Here is a 23,302-nt window from a genome sequence, read left to right as displayed (position 1 = left end):
TGGGTGGCCTCCTCTACCTCTAGTGTGAGCTGCAGGCAAGCTAATCTGGAGAAATAGAGGCTGTGATTTGGCTGGAACACATTATAGGGAAGGATGGCAGGTTTTGGCTTGACACCTGCTGTGAAAAAAGTGGAGAAATAACAAGAGAGGGCTTATGGGAAGAAAAAAGCAATTTCACATGCTCTGAAGTATGTGGCACGGACTATGACTATACAATCAACAGAAGGCTCTGGATATCACAGAATATCTTTGCTAAATGTGCATCTTCTTGGACAGGCAATTTCTGCTGCTCAGCTGTGTTTGGGGAGTTTTGAAGGTAATCCTGGCACTGGATCTGGACCAAGAGCATGGCAGAACTTTGCCAAGGTTGCAGTGCTCAGCACAGGTCACCCTGCCAGCCCTGAGCTCTGTCAGATCAGCTTGGAAACCAACCCAAGTAGCCACAACCACAGAGGATGGGAGACCTCAGCTCCCACAGTGGAAAAGAAAACATTTTATGTGAATCACAGAATATCCTGGGCTGGAGGGGACCCCAAGGATCATCCAGTCCAACCCCTGGCCCTGCCCAGACCCCCGAACAACCCAACCCTGGCCATCCCTGCAGCGCTGCCCAAATTTCTCCCCCATCCTTCATCTCCCCCATCCCTCACTCTCACACAACCATGGAATGTGCTGAGCTGGAAGGGACCCACAGGGATCATCAATCCCAAAGCCAAACCCTGCCCAGAGCCCCCAGCAAGCCCAGCCTGGGCATTCCTGGAGCTGTGGCAGCCTCGGGGCCGTGCCCATTGCCTGGGCAGCCTGGGCAGTGCCAGCCCCCTCTGGGGGCAGAGCCTTGCCCTGATCTCCAGTCTGAGCTGCCCTGGCCCAGCTCCAGCCATTCTCTGGCTCCGGTCACTGGAATTATCTATGTAAAGAAAGAGTGCATACGGAAAATACTACAGTAAAGAGAAAACCCTTACAGAGTTTTTAGGCCCTTGAACTCTGCAGCAGAAGGACAACTGAAGCACTAGCCCAGTTACCTGTCTTCATGCTGGGTGCAAAATCATCCAGTTCCACTCCCTGGCTATGGGCAGGGACACCCTCCCTGATCCCACTATGCCAGGGCCTCACCACGCTCACAGGGAAGAATTTTTCCCCAACATCTCAGCTAACCGTGGCCTCTCCCCTGGCACAAGGTGACACAGAGCAGAGCCGGGCACACGGGGCAGCACTCCCGGACCTGTTCCCGAGCACAGCCAGGGCTGCTCCACCTGCACCTCGTGCCCTCTGCTGGCCACACCCGGCACAGGAGGGACCCACCGGCCCACAGGGCTTTGGAACAGATGGGCAGCAGAATCACTGAATGGTTTGGGTTGGAAGGGCTCAGGTGACCAGTGACAGCCACCTGTGCTGAGGCTGTGAGCAGTCACAAGATTTTACTATTCTTCCTTTTCATTCCTTGCTAGCCTTCTGATGTAATCCTTTCTTCTATTCTTTTAGTATAGTTTTGACATATCATTTTCTTTTAATATAATATATATCATAAAATAATAAATCAGCCTTCTGAAATATGGAGTCAAGATTCTCATCTCTTCTGCCCATTCATGCCATCAGCTGATTAGTAGGAAGGACATGATTCTGACTCCTTCTAAGCCAATGAATAGGACAAATAGATTATTGGCAATGATTAGGATGAGTATGGTGATTAGGAAGAATAGTAGGTAGGTGAAAAATTTTGAAATGTAGGGGTCTGAGGCCATATATCATGTTGCAAATTGCAGGATGGATCGTGATACAAACAGTGCAATGGGGAAGAAGGTAAGGGAGTAGAAGCCTATTTTTAGGCTGATGGGAATTTTGAAGTTTATAATGAATTTTCATTCTCAGAAGCTGGTGAGGCTTTCTGTTCTAGAGTAGAAGCCCTCTCATCCTGGGGACCCTGCAAACACCACTACACATGATGAGCCCTGAGTGAGGAACATTCCCACATTCCAAACTTTCCCCCCCATCAACTCAACCCTCATTGGACAGCTCAACTCCAGCTCACCCAGAGGAGGCTGCAGCATCCCTCCATTCTTCTCACAGTTGCCAATGGGCTGGATCTCAGCAGAGTCCACCAGCCTCCAGAAGTCGTTCTTGTTGTCGCTGCCGTCGAGGCGCAGGCGCAGGCGGGCGCCCGTCAGCCCCACCACGGTGGCGATGCACGTGGACGTGGTGTTCCTGGGGTCCTGGGCCTCCAGCTTCATACTGATCTTGAACTCGTTTGCAGGTGGAGTGTAGGACTGAAAAAAGTGGAATAAGGGCTGTGTGTTATGTTTTAGCTCAATGGTTTGCTCTGTGTCACTCCTGGAAAATGTAGGATTTGTTCCAAGCCTGTGATCCTCCCCTGCAGGATCAGGGATGTGTAAATCCCATTGGCCCAAGGATTATTCTGCACCCACTTTGAATTTCCCTATTAAGCCACAGAATCTCTCTTGGCCCATCTCTCCCCATAGGCTCTCCCTCTCTCCCCCTGCTCCCTCAAACCATGCTGCTCCAGAGGTGGGACCCCCAATAAACCCTCATCTAATTAGCACCCTCAGAAGCCATGTGGATAGAAATTTTCCAGGGTAGAAATCCATTTTGATTTAGGTGAAATGTACATTTTTGAGTTGAGTCTGTGGTTAGAAAACATAGCTATTTAGCCTGACTGCAAAAGCCCAGGCTCAGGGAAACTGCTTCAGTGAAGGACAGAGATAAGGGGGGAAGACAGAAGGTGACAGAGAGAGACAGAGACTGCTGTGAGAGCAGGTCAACCTAACCTAGGAATTCTTTCTGATAAACAAGAACTAGTGGCAAATGTCACACAAAATTCATAAAAATGAGTATGAACCTATTGTGAAATTGTATGCATATGTATCTGAGAGGGGGATAAAAAGGGACCTGAAGTCCCCAGGTGTCATTTTGACATGATGACATGATCCCCTAAAAATCCCCACATGTCATTTTAGGGGAACGATTCCCACATGTGTCCAGCGCTGTAATAAACATACCGGCTTTACAACTTTCACAAAAATTGTGGAGTTTTGATTAACTCTGCAAAACATCTCCTTGCTGCCTGCTGCTACCAGTGAACATACAGCTTAGGGGGCTCCCTGGGGACCCTCCAAACCAACAGCAACAAGGGCCAGTCAGAGCCAGGATTGCCAACGCATTCACGCACCAGCTCAGGCACAAAGCTTCCAGCAGCAGGAGCACCCAAAGGGGTCTGCTGAAGGCTGACAGCCCCTCCAGGCACAGCAGAGGCACCACAGGGAACTCAGCCAGCCCTGGCAGGTCTGTAACAGACCCCCATCCTTCCATCCTGCATCATCTAGGCAACTAGTCAGTTCTCTTAGAATCACAGAATCATTAATGCTGCAAAACACCTTTAACATCACCAACTTCAGTACTGCCAAGCCCACCACTAACCCAGTACCCCTAAGCACCACAACTACATGTTTTTTGAACACTTCCAAGGATGGGACTCCAGCCGTGCCCTGGGCAGACACTTCCTTGGCCTGATCACCCTTTCAGTGAAGAAATTTTCCTGATACGCAGCCTGGCACAAGTTGAAGGTGTTTCCTCTTATCCTATCCCTTATTCCCTGGGAGCAGTGCCTGACTCCAGCAGGCTCCATCCTCTTGTCAGGGAGCTGGGCAGAGCCACAAGGTCCCCCCTGAGCCTCCTTTTCTCCAGGCTGAGCCCCTGCCCAGCTCCCTCAGCCCCTCCTGGGGCTCCAGCCCCTTCCCCAGCTCCGTTCCCTTCTATGCACATACTCCAGCCACCTTGTGAAAGGCCCAAAACTGATGCCAGGATCTGAGATGCAGCCCCACCAGTGCACAGAGGATTAACCATCTCCTGGGAAGATCACCCAGCCAACCCCAGACCCACACAGACATTCACTCTCCCCTCTGCCCAGACCCAGATGTCCCACACTGATTCACTCCTGTACCTGCTACCCAGGGGCTGCTATTCTCGCAACAATTCACAACAACTGGGTGAATTCTGCTGAAAATCTACTGATTGAGCAGGATCCACCAAAAGCTGGATTCCAACCTACTCTGGACACTTTCTCCAAGGGCTTGACAGAGTTAATAGCACACTTGTGTTCCCAACATGCATATCTGAGAGGAAAATCTGTGCTACTCTAAATGCATCTTTTTAATCTTTGCTTCAGCACTTGGATTTCTGTTAAGTCCCCAACATCCTTAAGTATCTTCCTTGCCAAACCAGGGGTCTATCCCAGGAACAGAATTCCAGGGCCCCCAGTGGACCACAGCCCTTGACTTTTCTTGTTTTCACCCTCTTACCTGCTTGAAGCAATGGGCAGGAGCTGGGATGGCACATGTTTCTTTCAGGTACTTCTCCCACGTGAAGTGACCTGAGAATTAAAAACAAAAGGATTCAAATAGGAACAGATGAGCAAAATTCTCAGTGAAATACTGGCCAGACTCCTGAGCTGGCAGTTCTGCACTTCTCACAGAGGAGGTGCTCACAGGCAACGTGTTTTCACCAAGAACCTCTGGTGTGTGTGAGCACAGAAGATTTACAACTGCAACTGACAGGCAGAACAAAGCACAGCTCTGCCTTGGGCATCCTCCTGCCTCGGTGCTGCTGAGAAGGGGCTGCACAGAGCCAGGATAACAACCTGCAACTTAATGGAAACCACCCAGCACAGATGGGAATCTGCTGAGTCCTCCAGACAACTGTCCCTTCAAAACCATTCATTAAACACATCACTCAGTCTGGGGACTGCAAACAGTCACTGTGGGCTGTGAGCTGCACAGCTTGGGGGCTGGAATGAGATTATCTTTAAGGTTATTTCCAATCCAAGCCATTCTGTGATGCCATGATTGTGAATTGGGGATTTAGAACAGGAATCTGCTTTGTGGTGATTGGATGGTCCCCCTGGTCCAGCACAGACCAGGGTTCAGCCCAACACCAGTAATAAGTGGACAGGACAAAAATTACCTTCCTGAAATCCACAGGATGGGAGCAGGGATCCTCCAAACAGGGATTTACTGAGCTCAAAACCTCACACCCAAACTCAAGCCCCCTTCCACTGATGTTACTGCCAGGGGAAATGCATTTCATCCTTGCCTGCCCCTTCCTCAGGAAGGGTAGGGTAAGGGAAGGGTAGGAATACAGCAAGAAGGGTAAAAGCAATATGCCACCCAGGGAAACCTGTTATTAAATGAGGAATTAAAAGCTCCTGTGATCTGAGCAAATCATGACTTTTGCCATTTAAACTGAGCAGCTGGGAGAGGAACCTTGCAGCATGACATTCACTTGTATTCATCCAAACAGCTCCCGGGAGACCACTGTTTTCAAGGCATTTCAAGAGCAGTGGTGGCAGCACAATTAAAGTCAGCCACTGCTTCCTCGAGTCAGGCAAGTTCTTAATCAGTCTATTTTCAAAACAAAAGCTACATTAAGAGCCATTTTAGCTACTGCAGCACACACCACACCTCTGAAAACTGAGGCAGTAAGGTCAGCACACATTGCTTCAGTGCTGCCTCGTGCACAGAGGAGCCTTCATAATCTACAAGCTTCAAATAAATACAAGGAATGCTGCTTTCTCACCACCTCCCATGCAGATGACTAGTACACTGTTAAAAATGGGGAAAATGAACAGAAAAAATACAGTTTCATTGCCACACTGGCTGAATATTGCTATTTGCAGACTGACAGCACTCTCCATGCCACAGAGTACTCAGCTCCATCCACTGGCACATATTTTCATTTCAGCCACAGCCTCACACTGGGTGAATGAAGAAATTCAGTGAGTTACTGCAAAGATGCTCTCACAAAATCAAAATTCTTTTGCTTTAATTGAAGATATGATTTTATACTTGGTTCTGTCAATGAAACTCTTTGTATGAATAATGTGGAGTAAACACCAAGGCAAAGCAAAGCTGGGCACTCCTGGCCTGGAAATGTCTTAACTCCTTAACTCTGGTGGCTGATCTGGCCCATCTCAGACAGGGGTAGCCCTTCTTGTCCCCAGAACACAGGGGACACCCAGGTGACAGTAAGGATGAGCAGTGCCAGTCAGCCCCAGGCCCTGAGCCAGCAGCCTGAACAGGATCAGCTGTGCTTGATAATTTTATTTAAAAAAAAAAACCAAACAAACTCCCCTCAGCTGGTTTCAATCCATCACTATTAAAAGTTGTCATGGTTTTAATCTTCCCACTTTCCACTCCCTCCATACCAAGCCAGGCCATCCTGCTCCCTGCAGCAGCTCAGCCCACAGCCCAGACCCACACTGCACAACCCCAGTGGGAGCAGAGAATTTCTGACACAGCTGCAGGCCTCTAAAAATAGTGTTTGGACATGGAACTTATTTGAGATTAATTCTAAAGCCTGCTGGGATTCAACCACTGTATGGAGACACACACAGCACTAGAACTGCAGCTTCTCTAGGGAACAGCTGGAGCTGGGCCAGGGCAGCTCAGGCTGGAGATCAGGGCAAGGCTCTTCCCCCAGAGGGTGCTGGCACTGCCCAGGCTGCCCAGGCAATGGGCACGGCCCCGAGGCTGCCACAGCTCCAGGGATGCCCAGGCTGGGCTTGCTGGGGGCTCTGGGCAGGGTTTGGCTTTGGGATTGATCATCCCTGTGGGTCCCTTCCAGCTCAGCACATTCCATGGTTGTGTGAGAGTGAGGGATGGGGGAGATGAAGGATGGGGGAGAAATTTGGGCAGCGCTGCAGGGATGGCCAGGGTGGGGTTGGTGGGGGATCTGGGCAGGGCCAGGGGCTCCACTGATGATCCTGTGGGTCCCTTCCAGCTCAGGATATTCCATGATTCTCTCATTGCTATCACTAATGGTTCTGGTGATTTATTTTGCAAAGAAAAGCAGGACCAGGAGAAAAACTTCTAAGAAAAGACAGAGCTGATACAGCAGTGTCACTACCAGGCATCCCCATACACACAGGTGGCAGGGCAAGCACAGGTAGAACCTACATTTCTTCTTCAAGATTACCCTCAGAACAAGGTAAAAACTGCAAACTGCACTTGGAAGCTGCCACCACACCCTTAGCATGAGAGGAAACCCTGCACTTCAGGCCCTTGTCCCAGGTCCCTCTCTGCTTCTCTCCAGCACACTGGATCTTCTTCATAGGAAGAAACGAGAGAAAGACCCTTAAATGAGAAACACCCTCTTTGCAATTCCATCTGTGAGCCAAACCAAAGCCAAGGATTGGGAACCTGTGTGATTGCTGTGCCTTGGCTGTGGAAATGCCACTGGGGTGACTGTCTGTCACTTGTGCTCGCCTTGGGAAAGCTCCTTGTTGTGTGCTCATGCCAAAGGCAGATATTACTTCCAGGCAGAGAGTCACATTTGGGCTCTGATGTCTTAACCTCCAAAAATATTTACTCCAAACAAAACACTCCACAAACCCAAGGGATCAAACTGCAGTAGTTGTGAACAGTGCAGCTCTGCACCCTCACGTTTTGATTTTCTTTAGGTTGCACTTAACATTGATCCTTTGCCCAGAATTTAAATGCAGATGGAGTTTGTGTTTAGATCTTTAACTGAAGTCTGGTTTGGGCTCCATTAGCATTTTGGCTCCCGAGGGGTCATCAATCCAAGTGAAACAATACATGTGTGTTTCAGGTCACATCTGTGAAGGAGAACGTGCCCTAGCCAGATCAAGGCATCCCATTAAAGTCTGCAGCCCATATGTGTGGCTGCTCAGGAGCACCAAGGCAGAACATGAAAGCAGAAGCACAGTTTGAAAATGAGCAGAGCATGCTCTGGGCTGGCAGATCCCAGTGACAGTGGCTGTCCCTGATGTCTGAGCATGGCTCTGAGGGGTTAGCTCTCCCACAGGCTGTCCCACCCTATAGGAGTGTGCCTTTTGTTGACAGAGTGACAAAACTCTCCTCTGTCCCCTCAAAAAGGAAAGAAGCCCACAAGTTTCTCTCCTCCATTAGGTGAAAAAGGCACCTCATAGGCCTGGGGGACTTCATCTCAAACTTAAGGAGCCAAAAAGTCTCACCTGGGCAATTTACTAGAAAAAGAAGTAAACAAATAAACTAATCCCTTTTGTAAGGTGTTTTACAAGGAGAAAGGACCTCCTGCACCTAGCTCAGTTTTTCTCTGTTATTTTGCCTTTTATTAAACCTTTTTGTTTCCAACACTGCAACAGAAGCCATCCTGCTGATTTTTACGGCTCCAAAAGTAGCTGAGCTATCTTCAATGTGTTGGAGGCCTCTGAGAGCTTATGAGACCTGGCTTGAGGAGGCCCCTATAACATGACCCTGCCCCATCCCAGGCACTTTGCTCAGCCATCGATCCAGCTGCACTGGTAACGAGCCCCACTGCTCTGTCCTGCTCAGTAAAATGTGACAATGTGAGTCAAAACTAACAGCTCTGAAACTCCACTGCTGTCTGCTCTGTCCTGCTCTCCTCAGAGGTGTCCCAATGCAGCTTTGACCCAAAATCCTTACAGCCTGGATTACAGGTGCTCTGTGTCAGATGCTGCAGTTTTACCCCCTCACTGTGCAGAATCACAGAACGGTTTGGGTTGGAAGGGACATTAAAGCCCATTCCTTTCCACCTGCCATGGGCAGGGACACCTTCCACTGTCCTAGGTTGTTCCAAACCCTGTCCAACCTGGTTTTGGACACTTCTAGGGATGGGACAGCCACAGCTTCTCTGGGCACCCTGTGCCAGGGCCTGCCCAGCAGAGTAACAAGAATTTATTCTTAATATTCCATCTAACCCTGACAAGAATTTATTCTCAATAACAAATAGAAGAATTTAACAAAAATTTATTCTCAATATCCCATCTAATCCTGCTCTCTGACAGTAAGATGCCATTCCCATTGTCCTGTCATTTCAGACCCTTGTCCAAAGTCCCTCTTCAGCTCCCCTGGAGCCCCCTGAGGCACTGGAAGGGGTTCCATGGTCTCCTCAGACCTTTCTCTTCTCCAGACCCAAACCCTACAAGGATGTGCCCACACTTTGGGCAGTGATGAGCTGTTCAGAGTTTCTTACAGGTGATCACCAACATTCACTGCTGTACCATGCACTTGTCAAAAAAAAAACCTTCAGAAACCACAAAAGGGAGAAGGGAGGGCTAAAAGAAGCAGGGAGGAAGAAGGGAGCTCTCTTACCTTGGTACTGGGAGGGAGACTCTGACGGGCGGCTGTACTTGTGCTTTTTACCATCTTTCCAGTCTATGGCTGAGACAAGAAACAGAGCATTTGTGTCAGGGCAAGGAGCCAGGCAATGCACCCTCCTGCACTGTCTGTGGGGAGCAGTGACCTCCCTGTCCTGACCCCAGCAATGTGGATAATTTGCTTCCATGGCTGGGTGTGCTCCCTTCCTCTCCACAGGTACCACACAGGAGGGATCCACATCTGCACCTCAATCCCTGTTTAGTTCCCACCAGCCAATGTTCTCCTTCAGTAACAAGCAATAAAGAACAGCAAGCTCCATCATTTTAGCTGTGAGAAGAAGGGCCTGAGAGGAACAAACATAACAGCCACTAAAAATGGCTCATGAGAATCTTTGGCGCAGAATGGCTCCTGGTGTATCAACTCCAGGTTATTCCACACAAGCAACCTCAGCCCTTTGTGGTAACTTCTCTGAAAATCTGCACAAGTGCTCTCTCCACACACAACAGCAGTTTCCTTGTGTTCCTTGCTGCTCAGAGGAGACCACAGCAAAGCAGCACCAGCTCTGCAGAGCAGCTCACATGAACTGTTTTTGCACATGACAACTTTGGGTCTCAGAGCTCTCAAAATTTGAGGATCTCAAGACAGTTCTGGAAAGCGATAGAGCAAAAAGTGGGGAATGCTCGTCCTGTCCCATGGCAGAGTTCACCCTGAGCAGCTCCTCAACCTGCTGCTGCCAGGCTGGCACCCTGGAGTGCAGCTCCTTTATTTTACAGACCATTTTTAGGGCTATTGTAGACAGCAGCTTGGTAGTGCCCTGTGAAATGTGCCTTGCCCCCACGAAAAACAGTTCCTTGTGAAAGGAAAAGGTTTGAAATCTGAGCAGCAGCCGGAAGAGGCAGGCTAAGAGCTGCTTCTAAAGTGGCCTGGGGTGTCTTGACGTGTCTGGAATTGCTTTGGGACAATTATTTTTACAATCTTCTCTTCTTGACATGTTCTTTTCAGCACAATGGACAGGACAGCATGTAGGTTTTATTGCTCTGGAAAGTGATAGAGCAAGAAGTGGGGGATGCCCACCCTGCCTCCAACAGCTTCCAGCCCAGCAGAGGGATGCCAGATCAGCATCCCTTAAATGAACACGAGGGACATATGGAGTGTGGCCACAGATTCCCTAGACATGGGCCAGACAAAGAGCCTCCTTGGAGAGACATAAATGAATGAAAAGGATTGAAGGACACCCTTCCTAATAAATGCATTACCACGAGGCACAGCATTGTGCCATGTCCCTAAGAAAGCAAGAATAAAGGACATAAAGTATTTAAGGCAGGAGCAAAAGAGCCCCCTGGGTGGGTAAGGCTCCCCTCAGTGCTGCTGGACAGCTCTAACAGCATCCATGCACTCAAAGGAGCTTCTCACCACACTCTGCAGGTGAAGGTACATTTTGTTCTTAACCTTTAACATGCAAAAATCCTCATTAAGCAGGATACAAAAGCAGCAGAAAAGAGAGCGAAACAAGGATTTCCGCAGACAAATAAAGAAACAGAGCAAGTTCAATGCATTATTAAAAAAGCAGGTAAGTAGGACAGAAACCCACATGTGCACAGTGCAGGTGCTGCCTCTGCAGCCCACAGGCTGGCATTGTGAGCCCAGGTCACAGAGGCAGGCTGGCTGGAGGCTCCAGGAGCACAGAGAACAAGCTGTGAGTGAGGCTGAACCCAGCCAGCCTGGCCTAGGCCATGCTGCTGACTAATCAACCAGGCTCCTTTATTGCCAAGCCCTCCAGCTGCCTCACAGCAGGGTCTCCCCATTCCCTGCTTTCCTTCATTTATTTTCACTTCATTAAAGGACAAGCAGTGTTAGGAAGAGGATAATGCCGCTGTAAGATGAACCACGACAGAAGCAAAGGAGACATTTAAAAAAAAAAATGAAGGGAGCAGAGAAATCGAGCATAGAAATCTCCTGCAATAAACCTTGGGAGTGTGGAGCAGATGTGAACAAAGAGCTGTGGAGGATGCTCCATCCTCTCCCTTCTCCCTTCCCCCCTCCTCCCTGATGAGATCACTCCAGTCAGACGCACATGCATGGCACGGCACTAAAGGAAATCAATATTTCTGTTCAGCACAAGAAGCCAGGGCAGCTCAGCCTGCTGGGCTTCACCCTTTTTGTTGGGGATGCAGGACCCAGGAAGCACGTGCTGAGTGAGGGGCCAAGGGACTGGGTGGCAGGGGAACCTCCTGACAGATTTCCTCTCCACAAGGCAGGCTGGTTTCTGGTTTCATGCCTCATTAGAGGGGGAGGCTGTGCCAGCTCAGGCAGTTTGCCTCATGCTGGGAGCTCTGCCAGATGGTGCCCTGGGTTCTGCAGGGCACCCTCCAAGAGCTGCAGGGATGCCTCAAAAAAGGACTCTCCTCTTCCTGTCACAGAGGGGATTGATGAACTGCTCTCTGCACATGGACTGAGAAACATAACTCAGTTTTGGGCTTCAGCCACATCCCCTCAGCTCCCACCCCACTGAGGCACCCAGGCCATGCCAGCTCACTGCAGGGCCCTTGGCTGTGCCAAATCACTGCTCACCTTTCTGAGGGCCTGGTTTCCGCATTCTACCACCTGCTGCTGTCCTTATCCTGGGACTGGGCTGCTCTTACAGGACTGAAGATGTCTAGGACAAAAGAAATAAAGATGAGAAAATTGCCCATTCTGGAGCACACAGTTATCTGCAGCATTAACTCATCACACAGTGGGGGGAAAAACACACTCTGTCACCTGGGGTAGCACAGAACATACAAAACTCATTTCACCCCCTCAAACTTTCTCCAATTTGTGGACAACACCAAATTCATGGCAGCAGGAGCAGCATGAATAAGCACAAGGAGCACATGGCTGTCTCTGTGCTAACCCTACTGCTGGTCCAGAGCGTGTGTGTGGAAGGAGGGGCTGCTCCCACTCACTAACAAAGGGAGGCAGAGCTGGAATTTATGAAAGAAAACACATGGAAACATAACATTTACTCTGGCAAAGCAGCACAGCAATCCCCAACTTGCCACTTACAATTCAAATTGCTCACAGCAGTTCTGGGGAATAAGGATGAGAAATTGGACAATGACCCCGGAAATACTTTTGCTGTTAGTACTGCCACGAGTGTCCAAGTTGCGCTGCATTTTCTGTTTTCCTGGTTGGAATAAAACTGGCTGGAATGTGCCCAAAAAGCAAAAGCATTTGCATTCTTGTTATAAAGAAATATTCCTGAAAAATCAGAGCTCCTGGGAGATCCAGTGCTCCAGCACAAGCACTCTCACAGGGCAGGGCAGCCACACCCACACAGCCCTGCCAAGCCCTGCCACAAAACACCCAAATGAATGGCTGAGCCACAAACCAGCCCTTGGGAAAGCCACGAATAGCATGTTTTGACACTCCACTAACTAATGAAAGATTAATTGTATCAATATAATTCCATTTTGTTCACAGTGGGGCAGTCAGGAGAAGGAGGAAGCTGTCTCAGGACGCAGCACTGAGTGGCTGCTTAAAGGTTATTTACAGATCCAACTTGGCAAGAGTTTGGGGTTTTGAAAACCAGGCTTTTTCTACATGTAAGAGAAATAGAGTTAATTTTCTGTCACAGCTCTACAAACTACAGCCTCTTTACATGCAACACTGAGCAATACTCTGAGAAGAAAAATACTGAAAGAATATTAAATACTGGTTGTTTTTTAATCCAAATCAAAAGGTGCACAGTAGTCACTTATTGCCTCTCTCCTAAATAGTGTATGTGTCTGTACACACTTGTGAAAGGAGTAAGGTTGGTTTCCCTTTCAATAGCAGAAGGCAACCTACATGTGAAAGTTTATTTACAACTTTTAAGGCTTCTTTTCATAATTTTCTTCAGTCATTTTTATTAAAGGCTAGCAGTCCTGGCAGGAAAAGTGCCCTAGACATAAAAACTAGGCTGAAAGGTGTTTATTTATAAAGGCACCAGACAAGCATTCTGCATCTCTGGCTCTTCCCCTCTGATGTCTGTGGGACTTTCTCAAGTACCCACACACATAAATCTCATGGCACAGGAGTTTCTGTGCCCCTCTGAGGGCTTCTGAAAAGCTGCTTCAGCCTGAGCACCTCAGAACCCTGCTGGCAGGCATGTGTGTCCTGTTCCTTTCAGAAGTATTGGAAGAAAAAACACTGTGACTGTGTTTGAGCAGCTCAGATAGGGTTTGTGAAAGGTTATGGCCCAATAACCCTAATGAGGCTCAGGAGGACCTTGTCACCCTCCACAACTCCCTGACAGGTGGAGGTCAGTCTTTTCTTCAAGGGAGCAAGGGACAGTTCAAGAGGAAACAGCCTCAAGATGTACCAGGAGAGGTTCAGGTTGGACATCAGCAAGAATCTCTTTACAGAAAGGGGTGTAAAGCATGGGAATGGGCTGCCCAGGGAGGTGGTGGTTGCTGAAGAAGTGTCTGGATGTGGCACTAGAGCTGTGGTGTAGTGGACATAGTGGTGTTCAGTCTTGAGGTATTTTCCAATCTTAATAATTCTGTAATTCTGCGATGCTGACAAAGCACAGAGCTGACTGCTGGTATCCCTCAGCCAATACTGCAGCAGCCTCTCAGCAAGATCTCGTGTCATGGAAGAGAATTAGATGTTGTAAATGTCCAATTTAAATAAATAAATAAACAAATGGTGACTCCTCCCCAAAGGAGGAGACTTAAGCTGCACGGGGAGTCCCACTTTGCTGAGAGCCACATGAGTGCCAGCTCAAGGACACTGCACTCTAAAATATGCTTCCAACAAACTGCCCAAATGTGACAGCCCCAGCCTGACTCCTGCCATCCTCCATGAGCCTCTGACACAGCTCTAAACCACCCAAATCCCTCCTTATATCTCACAGCACAGGACAGCAACATGTGGGTTAATCCTGCAAAATCATAACTCAAGGGGAAAAAAGCAAAATAATTGGAGTGCTCAGAGTCATGTTATGCCTGGAGAAGAGTCAGAGCCAAACTCCATGATGTAAACTCCAGGGGCAGCTGGACCTACACAGCCAGGAGCCACCAGCCTCACTGCATCCCAGGGACAGGGACAGCTCCTGCCCTAGGATGCAGGGATGCTCTCCTTCAGCCATGGAGACAGACACTGTACAATCACAGCTGGGAGGGATCCACAAGGATCACCAAATTCAGCTCCTGGCCTGTCACAGAAGCCCCAGCAGTCCCACCCTGGGGTGTCTGACAGTGTTGTCCAAATGCTCCTGGAGCTCTGGCAGGTGAGGGTCACAACCATTTCCTGGGGAAAGAACCTTTTCCTTACATCCAGCCTGACCCTGCCCTGACACAGCTCCAGCCACTCCCTTGGGTCCTGTCCCTGGTCACAGGGAGCACAGACAGGAGCTGCCCCTGGGCTTTACTAACACAGGGCTTGGGAATTGATCATTTCCACTGACTGTAATTTATAGCTGCCCAGAGGAGCTGTAAAAGCTGCACCCTTGGAGATACTCCAAACATCAGCAGCTCCCTCCCCTGCCAGCCTGATCTCACCTTGTAGCTGACTCTGACTTCAAAGTCAGCCCATCTCTGCATGCAGCATTGGACCAGACAACCTCTGAAAGCTCCTTCCAGCCTGAAACACCCAGGGACTTTATCTCACTGCATGGCAAGAGGAATCACTCTACAGGTTTTGACAAGGCTGAAATGCCCCAGTGAGGAGAATTCAGTGTAGAGAGAAGAAAGTCAAAGGCAGAACAGACAAGCCCACAGGCACCTGTGGACAGGAGAACCATGGTACCAATGGATGTGACCTTTACTCCATTCAGGGACTGAAGATTGAAAAAACGTGAAGGTAATAAATAGCAGAAGGTACAGACAAGGAGGAAAACCGGGCTACCCACAGAGACAGATCTACCAGAATCACCTCAGGCACAAATATGCCCCTGATGAGGACCTCATGACTGGATCCATGGCACAAAGGACACAATCTTACTGTTGCATCAAATAAAGCCTTTGAGATTTCCACAGCCCAGCACACGCTGCAATGCTCCATCTCCAGAGCCTGACACTTGCACAGAGCTGCACACCAGAGTTCAAACTCCCCTTGCTTTCAAAAGCTCTGTTTCTCCTGCTTGTGGAGATCAAGATAATCTCCCAAGCATGAACTACAGCATTACAGAGTGCTGGTTTCCACAATTTATAACCTGAAAGGACAGATCAACGTGCAAATTCACTTCAGCAGGATGCTACCTTAAAAACGTAAAAAGAGCAACTAATTTGCTGCCTTCAGTAGCAGATGAAGTTCCTCTCCCAGAGTTTCAAACAACTTTCACTCACCAAGATATCAAAAGTGCCAAGGGCTCCACTGAACTGTCATGGGCTCTAGTTCCCCATCACTCCTACAAGACAGCAGAGTCAGTACAAACACTGCGGCATAGCAAAACCTGAAAGCACAGAGACAAAATGAAAAAGTTTGCATTTAATTGCAGAAAGGCTAAGTTACCAGCTGCATAATTCATGTTCATATTTAATTCATTTAAAACATCCAAATTTAAATTTAAAGACAGCTGTAACAAACATTCCCACTTGCACTCACAAAGCAGCACAGAACTTGACACAATTTAAGTTGAGCTTGCAGTGAGTACACGGGACTGCAGCTGTTAAACACCTTTGATATGAGTAAGATCACATCAACTGAGCTGATAGAAACTAGTTCAGCTTTTGTAAAATGAAACTATCACACAAAGGAGGATTGAAAAGACTAGACCTGATTAGTAATGAAAAGGAGAGAGACCACAGGAGAGGCATATAAAATAATGAGTAGCATGAAGAGAGAGAACTGGGGACTCCAAATTATCCCTTCCCAGTGCAGCAGAGCAAACCTACAAAAGTAAAAAAACTCCCAAGTATATACCAGAGAGAAGGAACAGTTCATTGGAAATTAATAGACATGCAACTTCCTTGTGGAGGAAGTTATCAAGAGAAGTAAATGAGTAACCTTAGAAATGACAGACATTGAAAAGCAAAGCAGAATTTGTAGGAGTATCAAAGCATGAGACCCCTGGGCCATCAGTACCCAGGCCCCAAGAGCTGAATGAAGGTGGTGCCCAGCCAAACCCTGCCCACCACATCACTGCCTCAGCTGCTGTGCTGGGCCAAGGGAAAGCTGAGCCCTTGCCCTGCTGCCAGGCTGCTGACCCCACTCACAGCCAGGGGCAGGACACAGCTCAGGACATGGTTTGTTCACAGCCTGGTGAGTTACACTGAGATTCACACCTCTGATGCACTTTCCTTTTTCTCAGGCAGGCAGGCAGGGCTGGAAGAGCATCCCAGGGCATCCCCAGCTCCTCCAGCACTGCACAGCCTGCAGCAACACTGTGGAAATGCATCTTAATCTAATTAAGTTCTCCCCCCACTGCTCTTGCCAACAGGCTCTTCCAAAAGCTCATCCCTAAGGGCAGTCAGATTCAATTTACCTGTGCCAGATTGGAAGGCAACTGCAGGGTTACAGGGGAGCCTACTCTGCAATATTCTTCCACAAAATGTGGCAACTGCAATATCAGTAAAACAAAAATGAGAAAATGTGGATGGAAGATGCTGTCCCATCTTTCCAGACCTCATGAGATGCATGTAATCCCTTTATCTCCAAAGCCTCTGCTCCTTCAGAGTGCATAATTATCAAAGGAGTTAGAGCTGAGGCTCTTAATGTCTCTTCCAGGCACTTCTTTGTTCCACTCAAGGCACCAGTCACATCTGAATTATCTCCTGGGGTTGTTTGGACTTCCTATTATACAAGGATGATTATGGTGAACCTTGGGATGGAGTCCAAGTGGGATCTCAGCACTCCCATGTTTGATTGAAAGGGAACCTGAAGGTTTGCTGACAGCGTGCCAAGCTTCAAACCTCGCTGGACAATGGCACTGCCAGCAGGCCAGAGGCTTTCAGAGACAAGAGGAAGAAAACCACCAGCAGTGAGGCTGGAAAATGGTTTTATTAGGTCAGATACATACCCACAGATTAGGATTCAGAGGAAAAAAGGAAACTCTGCATATTGACAGAGGACTGTGAGAATGACGCTCCTTGGAAATCCCATGGGGCTGCCACAAGGGAATCCTGACAGTTTCTCATGATGCAAAGTGCCTGCAGTCATTGATTTGTTCCCCACAAAAGCACAGGGCTGGAGCACCACGACCACTGCAGCCACTAAAAATCCCTTCCATGTAACCTCTGCTTCAGCTGAGGTTTTCTTCACAGTGATGCTTCCATCAAACCCCATCAATGTTTGCAGCAGTAAAGAGCTGTGCTTACAAATTCCCTCAGGAATTCCCTCAGGAAATGTGAGGGCAGCCCTGTAAGCTCCTGCCTGTCACAGGTGATGGCAGTGCTGCCATTCCAGCCCTCTGCTGGAATGTTTCAGCTCCATTCTGGAAGCCCCTGTGTGATACAGGCACATCCAGTGCAGAAAATCAGGCACATGCTGAGCAGATAATGTGAATTACAGAATATCCTGAGTTGGGAGGGATCCATAAGGATCATCAATTCCAACTCCTGATCCCACACAGGACACTCCAACAATCCCACTCCATCCCTGAGAGCATTTTCCAGATTGAGCTTTGGCAGCCTTGGAACCATGACCATTCCCTGGAAGCCTGTTCAGTGCCCCACCACCCTCTAGGGGAAGCACCTTTCCCAAACTCAGCCTGCTTGCTCATTTAACACCTTTTTTGCCATTTTTAATTTCTGAGGCGCAGAAAGAAAAGCACTTTCAGCCTACTTGATGAAATCAGAAGAATGTCAGTGCATGATCTGACTCCTCTTTTAGTTTTCACACTAGACTTGGCTCCTCTGATTTCTGCCTGACCTGTGGACACCAGAACTTTTGCTGGTCTAAACCCCAGTTTTTGCTCTCAAGGCACACTTTGATGAGCCAATTTACTGACCCCTTTCCTGGACAGAATCCAAACACCAGCTCCCAGGACTGAGCTCCAGCCTTCATGGAGCCAGACATGCAGGCAAGGATCCTAAACCAAAATGCCAAATGAATGGTTATGTGGGACCTGGAGTAAACCCTCAGGAGTGATCAGCTTCCAAGTCTGAAAAGGTGAGTCAGAATTTATCTTAAACAATGAATAGAGTTCCTTCCACCTCCCTGTTCCCATCCTCCTGAGCAAGACTGGAGTTTTATTTCTCCTAGTCTGTGCAAAGTCACATTTTTGGCAGCTCCAAACAAAGGCTGATGAACATACGGCACCTCTGGAAGCATCTCCCCTCATCAGGTCAGGAAAGCCCTTACTTTCACACCAGGGACTATTTCTAAGTAACACTGTACAATGAATGCTGGTACTTCCATCTGCAGTACTGATCCCCCTGTGTGATCTGAAATACCTGATGGCTGTAAACCATTACTCCTCTTTCTACCAGAAAGATTTGCTGTTCTTTCCAACATCTCTCATTCTCTGGAATTAATTTTATCCTTCTATCATGTAAGAAGTGGACTGATGAACTCCAGACTTCATGACAGGCTCCTCACAAACACATTCTTGTGTTAACACACTGAGGTGTCTCAAAGATGTGATCACAAGGAAAACACTTCCTCAGCCCCCTGAGCCAAGTCTCAGGGGATTACATAGTTTAAAAGACAAAAACACGTGAAAAACTTGGATAGACCATGTTTCTACAATGAAAATATTGATTTTATGACTTCCTTTTGAACACCTTCAGGTTGGTGGGGAGAGGAGATAGGTCAGCCCCCCAGGAAATGGCAGCTGGACCACCAGACACTGCTGAGTCAGGCTCAAGAGATCACCCTCAGGGTGAGGACAAAAACCAGGGAGAGGAACCACTACTGTGAGCAAAGCTACAACAGTCACCACTGCTCATGACTGTGGAAGAAATTAAATAAAACCTTGCAGGATTTCAATAAGGATTTCCTTCCCTATGCAAAAATAAACCCAAAAAACCAACCCACCCACCCAAAAAAAACCAAACCAAAACCAAAACACAAAACTAAAATAAACCCAACAAAACCAGCATGGGCCTTGGATCAAACCAAAAACATCCTGACACATATCACTGTGAGCAGACCTTGCTCTCCACAAAGACTGAAGAGGCTGCAATAAAGACAACATATTTGGCACACTCCAGGAACAGGATACCAGGCTGAGAGAAATGGAGAGATGAAAGGGCTTCAAATAAAAGACAAATAAGATAATCTGACTTGAGTCTGCTAAAGGAAGCCCCTTAAGAGGATGAATTTTCTCAGCACAGACATGTTTACTGATGAGCTGGGAGTTACAGCTCTGTGGCTGCCATTTCTGTAGTGAGGGGGGTGAGCACTCCAGCCCTGCAAATCCTCCTTGGAAAGATGGGGCTCTGTAGGAAAGATGGGGGTAGCACGGTGGGGATGGACAGAGAGCAGAGATCTCTGCAGCCAGGGCTGGGAACTTGTGGGTTATTGCAAAGGGCCTGGGTGCAGGGCCCTGCTGGGAGCTGCCAGCCACAGCTCAGAGCAGGCCCCAGAGAAGAGAGGGGGAGAGAGGATGAGAGGGTGAGAGACTAAAAGGGGTAAGAGAGTAAAAGGCAAGAGCTAAGAGACATGAGGTAAGAGTAAGAGGTAAGAGTGCGAAGTTCCCCTTACAATACCATCAATCTTCTTCTGTGCTGAGTGTTCTCATTCTCACTAACCAATCTAGTACAAGATACAAATCCTACAGCATTTCCATACAGCCTAGAAGAATCATTACATTACCATCCTGTGTTACATTTTAAAGCCTAAAAACTCCTCTTTGGGCCCCTTCTGCCAAGCTGGCAGGGTCTGCTCTGAGCCTTGGGCCTGTCTGCAAGCAGAGGGGATTGTTTGATCCAAAGGGGGATCACCTTCAGCTGGCCATGCCATTGTTTTCCAGTTGTTCAGTAACTGAGGGATCTCAAAGCTTGCTTTCATTTCAATCTCGCTTATAGTTTCCATATTCTCAAAATCTTTTGCCAGGTAATCATATTTATAAGGCTTTCCTGTTTCACCTTCCCCAACAGGGCTCAACTGCTGTAAGAAGTCCACACACTGCTGAAAAATCAGAGCTGCTTTTAAGACTGGTATTGGTTTCCCACCCACTCCAATAGAAAGAAACCAGTGCAAAACCTAATGCAGGGAACATGGAGTCATGGAGTGGTTTGGGTCAGAAGGGAGCTCAAGGATCCCCTTGTTCCAACCCCCTGGACATGGGCAGGGATTCACAGCACTCACAGCATCCTGTGCTGCTCCTACCCAGACAGGACCATGCCCAAGGCCTGGAGCCAGTGCCTGGGCTGCCTCCCACTGGAGTGGCCCAACTTGAACTTGTGCTGATGTGGCACAGACCTTATCTAATCACACAAATCCCCTGTGGTAAGGAAGCTTCACCATGCCCCAGAATTATTTCAGCAAATCCTTCATGGCTGTTCCTACTGTTGAAGCCACTTTGAGGTTCTCCCCCTGAGCTGAGCAATGCCCATGTCCCACATCCCAATGTGAAAGATGCCACCAACGCTCTCCATGACTCTTCTGGAGTTTTGGGAAAAGCTGCAGATCTCTGTTTCTGGGTGTTAAGCAGAGATATTTCTGACTGTACCTCCACAGAGCTCTCAAATGCACTGTAACAAAACTCAACACAGAGATTTGCTTTTTGGGCAGGTAAAGTGCCTGTCACACAGAGAAAAGCAAAGCACTGCTGGACTTCAGTGCCATATGGGAAGAAGATGCCAAAGCAAGGAACTGAATCTGTGTGCCCAAGGCTGCTGTTTCTAACACTGAACCATCTGTGTCACAGCTATTTTGTGTCAGCAGGACTCCCATAGCTAAAAGTTAAAGTCTCCTGACTTTAGAAGAGGAATGGCCTTGGTTATAGACTGGCACAGCAGTGTACCCAAACCACTGAGGACAACTGAAGTAGAGAAGATTTACCACACATGGGGCTCTGGCATATTCTGCCCATCCCCTGACACCCAGGTGACTGGGAACCAGCCCACAGGCCAGGTTTGCAGTACCTGAGTTTCCTTTCATGGCAATCCCAGAAACTGGAGAGGTGCAGGACACGGTGCACCCCACACTCCTGTGCTGGGTCATGCCCCCCTTGCCTGGGGACAAGCTGGAGGGTGAACCTGGTGCTGCAGGGCACCCTGAGGGTGCAGCAGCCCGTGCAGGCATAGTGGGAAGCCCAAAGTGATGCAGGCAGTACAGAAAGTTTTGCAGCACTGTGGCAATTTCAGCCTGTACCGAGCCACATGCCAAAGCTAAGAGCTATTACTGAAAGCAGATGGCTTCCAGGAGACCTTGAAATGGGATTCTGCCCAGGGCACTTACAAAGTCACCCCTCACAAAAGCACACAATAGGATGCTTCAAAGTCTTTAAATAAGAATTTAAACAGGAGTACATTAAAAACCAGTGCATGGTTTCCATATCAGCCCCAGACAGACGAGTGCAGCCCCCCTTGCACACTCAGCTGTGGCTCCTTTCCCAGACAGCAGTTTCAGGGTGATGGATGTGGCCCCAGAAAGGGCTCCAGAAACTCTTCATGGGTGTCTGCTTGACACCCAGTAGATATATGTATGTATAACATGTTTAATCAACCTTTTATCCTTACTTCTCTACTGGACTCTATTAAAAAATAAATTCTTTATGGCATGGAAGATATAGGAGGACAACGTATTCCTATGGAAGGAGAAAGAGGAGGCAATCCAGAAGGAAAGGACTGATTTCCAGTTGTGTCTCTATTGGAAATGTCAAGACAGACTGTGCAGTGATGCTGCAAGCAGGATGTGAGAATTCCTCAAAGAAAATGTTGCATTAACTATTTCTAGTCATCTAAGTTTGATAAAGTTGCAGCAGAACATCCTCAGGAGACCATAAGCAGGGAAAGGCAGCTTGAGGGGGAATAAAAAAGCAAAGGGATGGTAATTAGGGACACAACAGAAATGTAAATGAGGAAAACTCTGCAAAGAGAGGGGAAGGAGATGACCCAGTCCCTTAAAGAACCCTGTATCCCACAAGCAGGAGGGAGGAGGGTGATCCTCAGGGAGAGACACAGGGGGAAAGGGTTTCCACTGAAATGGCAGGGAGGGAAATGAGAGCTCAGGGAGAACAAACCAGCCCTGAAGAAAAGGTGAGGGACAAAATCACCACTCTCTAATGAGCTAAACACTGAGGCATGGGGGATGATGATGGTTACATACACCTACAATTGCATTTTCCTTCTCCTTTCCTCCTATAACCAACCCCAACAATTAAATGGAATGCTTAGCAATATCCCTTGGGAAAATACAGGGATGAAAACTCATCCTCAAGCCTTGAATGGCATCAAAGGATGCTGAGGATGTTACTGGAGTGCCTGAAGTGCTTTCTTTCCTCATCCAGCACATAGGAATGACCTTCCAAGGAGTTAAGCATTTCTTACCTTCCTGAGGTCCAGCACCAACACAAACACGTCCTTAATGACAAAGGGGAGGAGGGAGGGGGGCACAACTCCAGTCACACTCAAGGCTGAATGCTACACAGATCCACACACAAATCCTGTCCCTGCCTCAACATCCACACAGCCAACCTTCCAAACCTTCCAAATGCAACTCCCTCTGCCCTCCTGAACCTGCCCTCTCAGAGAAAACCCCTTTAATGTGTGTGTATATACATATATATATATAAATTTACCCTCAGACAAAACTCAGGGTCTCCCTGGCAGGAAGCACAGCCAGACTCCCCTCCAACCCTTCCAGCAGCTGATTCTTCTTATGCAAACAAAGGACAGATGAGAAATAGTTCCTACTGATCTGCCCCATCTGCTGAAGAAATGAAAAAGATAAAATCTCCAAACCCTCAGGGTATGGAGCAGAGCCACAAAACCTGGATTTACCCTTGTTGGAGCGGAAGGGGAGTCAGTCTCTGCTGCTTGGAGCACTGAGACAGAGATAATCCAGCCCTGAGAGAGGGAAAGGAGGATGTCTGGGGAGGGAAGGATGTGAAAGGATCATTCCTCCCAGTGCTGGTCTGCTCCAGCCCAATCAAGGCAAAGGGCTGCCCAGGAGAAGAGCTCCTCAAACTCATTGTACCCCAAGGGAATGGTGTGCCAGGGCAGGAAACAAGCATCTTTGTTTTATTTTCTCACTCATGTGGAGAAATATTAATTCATCTATTTCTTAGGAAAAAGAAAGGAAATTGCTACAGTGCAACATGT

The 23,302-nt window shown here is 48.2% G+C and overlaps 1 protein-coding gene across 5 annotated transcripts in view; it reads right to left on the bottom strand.

The window, feature by feature from the left end:
* SCMH1 (Scm polycomb group protein homolog 1) overlaps positions 1-23,302 on the bottom strand; it is a 63,241-nt gene that overhangs the window by 32,700 nt on the left and 7,239 nt on the right. For 3 of the 5 annotated variants that reach the window (XR_012583372.1, XM_074555889.1, XM_074555892.1), the window contains exons 2-6: positions 15,437-15,543; positions 11,700-11,784; positions 9,123-9,191; positions 4,314-4,384; positions 2,030-2,264 (exon numbers count right to left, since the gene is read on the bottom strand). Coding sequence is in view for 4 of the 5 variants with exons in the window: in XM_074555889.1 (XP_074411990.1) it covers positions 2,030-2,264; positions 4,314-4,384; positions 9,123-9,191; positions 11,700-11,724 (400 nt within the window). In the remaining variant the exon portion in view is untranslated. The remainder of the gene's footprint in view (positions 1-2,029; positions 2,265-4,313; positions 4,385-9,122; positions 9,192-11,699; positions 11,785-15,436; positions 15,544-23,302) is intronic. The other 2 variants (XM_074555890.1, XM_074555891.1) reach the window with 2 other exon arrangements.

Source organism: Zonotrichia albicollis, chromosome 20, assembly GCF_047830755.1.
Source record: "Zonotrichia albicollis isolate bZonAlb1 chromosome 20, bZonAlb1.hap1, whole genome shotgun sequence".
NCBI lineage: Eukaryota > Metazoa > Chordata > Aves > Passeriformes > Passerellidae > Zonotrichia > Zonotrichia albicollis.
Note: the sequence above shows the minus strand (reverse complement) of the source record. Positions and strands in the feature narration are given on the sequence as shown.